The sequence below is a fragment of the Helobdella robusta genome (genome assembly GCF_000326865.2).
Source record: "Helobdella robusta unplaced genomic scaffold HELROscaffold_26, whole genome shotgun sequence".
In the NCBI taxonomy this organism is placed as follows: Eukaryota; Metazoa; Annelida; class Clitellata; order Rhynchobdellida; family Glossiphoniidae; genus Helobdella; species Helobdella robusta.
This window is the reverse complement of record NW_008704349.1, coordinates 456,420-459,911: the sequence shown is the minus strand read 5'-3', so window position 1 is coordinate 459,911 and position 3,492 is coordinate 456,420. Positions and strand designations below refer to the sequence as shown.

General features: G+C 39.1%; 1 protein-coding gene across 1 annotated transcript in view; it reads right to left on the bottom strand.

The window, feature by feature from the left end:
- HELRODRAFT_187047 (hypothetical protein) overlaps window positions 1-3,492 on the bottom strand; it is a gene marked incomplete at its 5' end in the record, with an annotated part of 8,053 nt that extends 4,561 nt beyond the window's left edge. The window contains 10 exons of the mRNA XM_009019879.1: window positions 500-621; window positions 795-914; window positions 1,088-1,166; window positions 1,244-1,512; window positions 1,633-1,750; window positions 1,973-2,107; window positions 2,230-2,343; window positions 2,756-2,959; window positions 3,179-3,238; window positions 3,379-3,492. Coding sequence (XP_009018127.1) covers window positions 500-621; window positions 795-914; window positions 1,088-1,166; window positions 1,244-1,512; window positions 1,633-1,750; window positions 1,973-2,107; window positions 2,230-2,343; window positions 2,756-2,959; window positions 3,179-3,238; window positions 3,379-3,492 — 1,335 coding nt within the window. The remainder of the gene's footprint in view (window positions 1-499; window positions 622-794; window positions 915-1,087; window positions 1,167-1,243; window positions 1,513-1,632; window positions 1,751-1,972; window positions 2,108-2,229; window positions 2,344-2,755; window positions 2,960-3,178; window positions 3,239-3,378) is intronic.

Below are 3,492 nucleotides of genomic sequence, written 5' to 3'. Positions count from 1 at the left end.
TCGTTCATTCATTCATTCATTCATTCATTCATTCATTCATTCATTCATTCATTCATTCATTCATTCATTCATTCATTCATTCATTCATTCATTCATTCATTCATTCATTCATTCATTCATTCATTCATTCATTCATTCATTCATTCATTCATTCATTCATTCATTCATTCATTCATTCATTCATTCATTCATTCATTCATTCATTCATTCATTCATTCATTCATTCATTCATTCATTCATTCATTCATTCATTCATTCATTCATTCATTCATTCATTCATTCATTCATTCATTCATTCATTCATTCATTCATTCATTCATTCATTCATTCATTCATTCATTCATTCATTCATTCATTCATTCATTCATTCATTCATTCATTCATTCATTCATTCATTCATTCATTCATTCATTCATTCATTCATTCATTCATTCATTCATTCATTCATTCATTCATTCATTCAGAGAAGATTTATCTTAAAACACGTCTTGTAAATTACAGTATCTGACCTTTTGATGATGGGCAAATGACCTTGGTCGGCCTTGAACTCTGCCCTGTTGCACAACATCGCCACACGTGAGAGGGCGTGCCACGTTGGTGACGTGTGGTCGTAGTCGACGTCTGAATAGAGGAATGAATGAATGAATGAGTGAGTGAGTGAGTGAGTGAGTGAGTGAGTGAGTGAGTGAATGAATGAATGAGTGAGTGAGTGAGTGAGTGAGTGAGTGAGTGAGTGAGTGAGTGAGTAAGTGAGTGAATGAATGAATGAGTGAATGAGAAAATAATTCACCCACTCTGTCTATCGTCACTCATTCGCGCTTCGACAATCCTTTCATCGAACCACATGTGGGCGACGGCCATCCTGTTCTGTGTCAGCGTTCCAGTTTTGTCCGAACATATCGTTGATGTCGAGCCTGAATGAAGGAATGAAGGAATGATTTAAGGAATGAATGAAGGAATGATTGATTGAGTGAATGAACCAATGAAAAAGAAGTAAAATAAACGAATGAATGAGTGAATGATGAATGAATGAATGAACGAATAAATGAATGATGGATGGATGGATGAAACATTATATAAAATTAACCCAGAGTTTCAACAGCTTCCAAGTTTTTCACCAAGCAATTCTTAATAGCCATTCTTTTAGCCGTTAAACTCAAGCATACCTAAAAGTAATGTTAATAAAAAAAACTATACACAGCCAATCAGAAACGTGCAAATAAAAATAACTCCTCCCACTTACTGTAACTGTAGCCAATAAGCCTTCAGGTACATTTGCGACGATTATCCCAATGAGGAATAGAACAGCATCCAGCCAATTATAGCCGAGTATGAAGGCGATGATGAAGAAGGACACGCCCAAAAATACCGCAACTGCGGTTATCAACTCGATAAAATGTTCGATCTCCCTGGCGATGGGCGTCTTACCGGTATCGAGTCCAGAGGCCAGGTTCGCTATTCGCCCCATAACCGTTCGATCCCCTGTCGAGATTATTACTCCTTTTCCGGTTCCTGTTGGGTAATGATGGAAGTAGCGATTATGATGATGGTGATGAAGACGATGATGATGATGATGATGGTGACGATGATGATGGTGGTGATGATGATGACGATGATGATCATTATCAGTACCTTCGACTGCATTCGTACTGAAGAATGCAAGGTTTTTTGTTTCTAGAGGGTTGTCGTTCGTGTACTCGGGTGATCTGGTCTGAGGCTCTGACTCACCAGTCAGCGATGAGTTGTCGACCTGGTGGCGGTGGTGGTGGCGATGATAATGATGATAATGATGGTGAGGATGATGATGATGATGGTGATGAGGACGATGATGAGTATGATGGTCGTGATTGCGAAGAGAAAAGACGAAAGTCGAAATGAAAAAAATAACCCTCACCTCCTTCTTTTTCTAAATAGTAAGTTCTATCACAATCATCATCAACAATATCATCATCATCGTCCCCATCATCATAACCTTCAATCCGTGTGCATTGATTATCCGGATGTCGGCCGGAATGAGGTCACCGAACTTGACCTCTATGACGTCACCGACAACGAGTTCCTCCGCGTGAATGTTGTACTTCACTCCCTCGCGGACTGCCACTGCGAACTGAGGTTTTGGATGATGATGATGATAGTTAAGGTCATGATAGTAATGATGATGGTGATGATAATGGTCATTAAAATGATGATGGTGGTAGTAATGATGACGATGAAGATGATTATCGAAACCTGAGGAATAAGATTTTTGAAGGACTCCATTATTTTCGAACTCTTGGCCTCTTGGTAATAACTGAAGATTCCAGTAATCACGACTACTGCCGTTAAAACGATGCCAAGATATAACTGGTTGGATGGTTGGTTGGATGGTTGGTTGGATGGTTGGTTGGTTGGTTGGTTGGTTGGTTGGTTGGTTGGTTGGTTGGTGGGTTGGTGGATTGAATGGTTGGTTGGTTGGCTGGATGGTTGGATGGTTGGTTGGTTGAATGGTTGGTTGGTTGGATGGTTGGTTGATTGGCTGGCTGGCTGGTTGGTTGGTTGGCTGGTTGGTTGGTTAAATGGTCAGTTATTTGGTGTTTTGACTCGTTAACTGATATTCACTCACTCAGACAAAACCTAATTCCTTCATTCGCACATTCATTACTTCTATTCATTTACTCATTCATTCATTAATTCACTCACTCATTCACTCACTCATCCACTCACTCATTCACTCACTCATTCATTTACTCACTCACTCATTCACTCACTCACTCACATTGTCCTTCGACGGGTCTTCAGTGGTGGAGACGAGAATGGAGTAGGCTGTGAAGCAGAGTATCGCTCCGATCCACAGCAGTATGGAAAACCCACCGAACAAATTCTTGCAAAACTTCATCCACTCGGGGATAGTTTTAGGGGGAGTTAGGGCGTTTGGGCCGTCCCTCGCTTGAATTTCTTTCACCCTTTGAAGAGTTAGGCCCTGCCGGTAAGGGGTGATGATGGGAACATTCTTTCATTCATTCTTTCATGGGAACATTCTTTCATTTTTTCAAAAATAAAATTCAAATGAAATCAATCGAAAGTTATTAATTATGTATAAGAGTGCAAATAAATAAGTTGTAAAATAAAAACAATAATAATAATGATGATGATGATGATGATACAAATATTTAATTTAAAAATTAATGAATTCATTGACTGTCTCCAGGTTTGTCCCTAGTCTTTGAGCTAATTCAGGTAGAGTTATCTTGTGATCGTCCTATGAAAAATGAAATGAATGGATGAATGAACGAACGAACGAATGAATGAATGAATGAATGAATAGGTGAGTAAACGAATGAATGAAAGATTAGTCGATTAATCAAAGGAATGAAGACATAATTTTAGACGACTGCTTACCATATCAACCTCTTTCTTTAAATCATCAATCTCCAATTTTTTTTCTTGTTTTATTTCCTTCTTCGACTTCTTCCTCTTCAAGCCCTCCTTCTTCTTGGCCTCGCCCTGACCCAT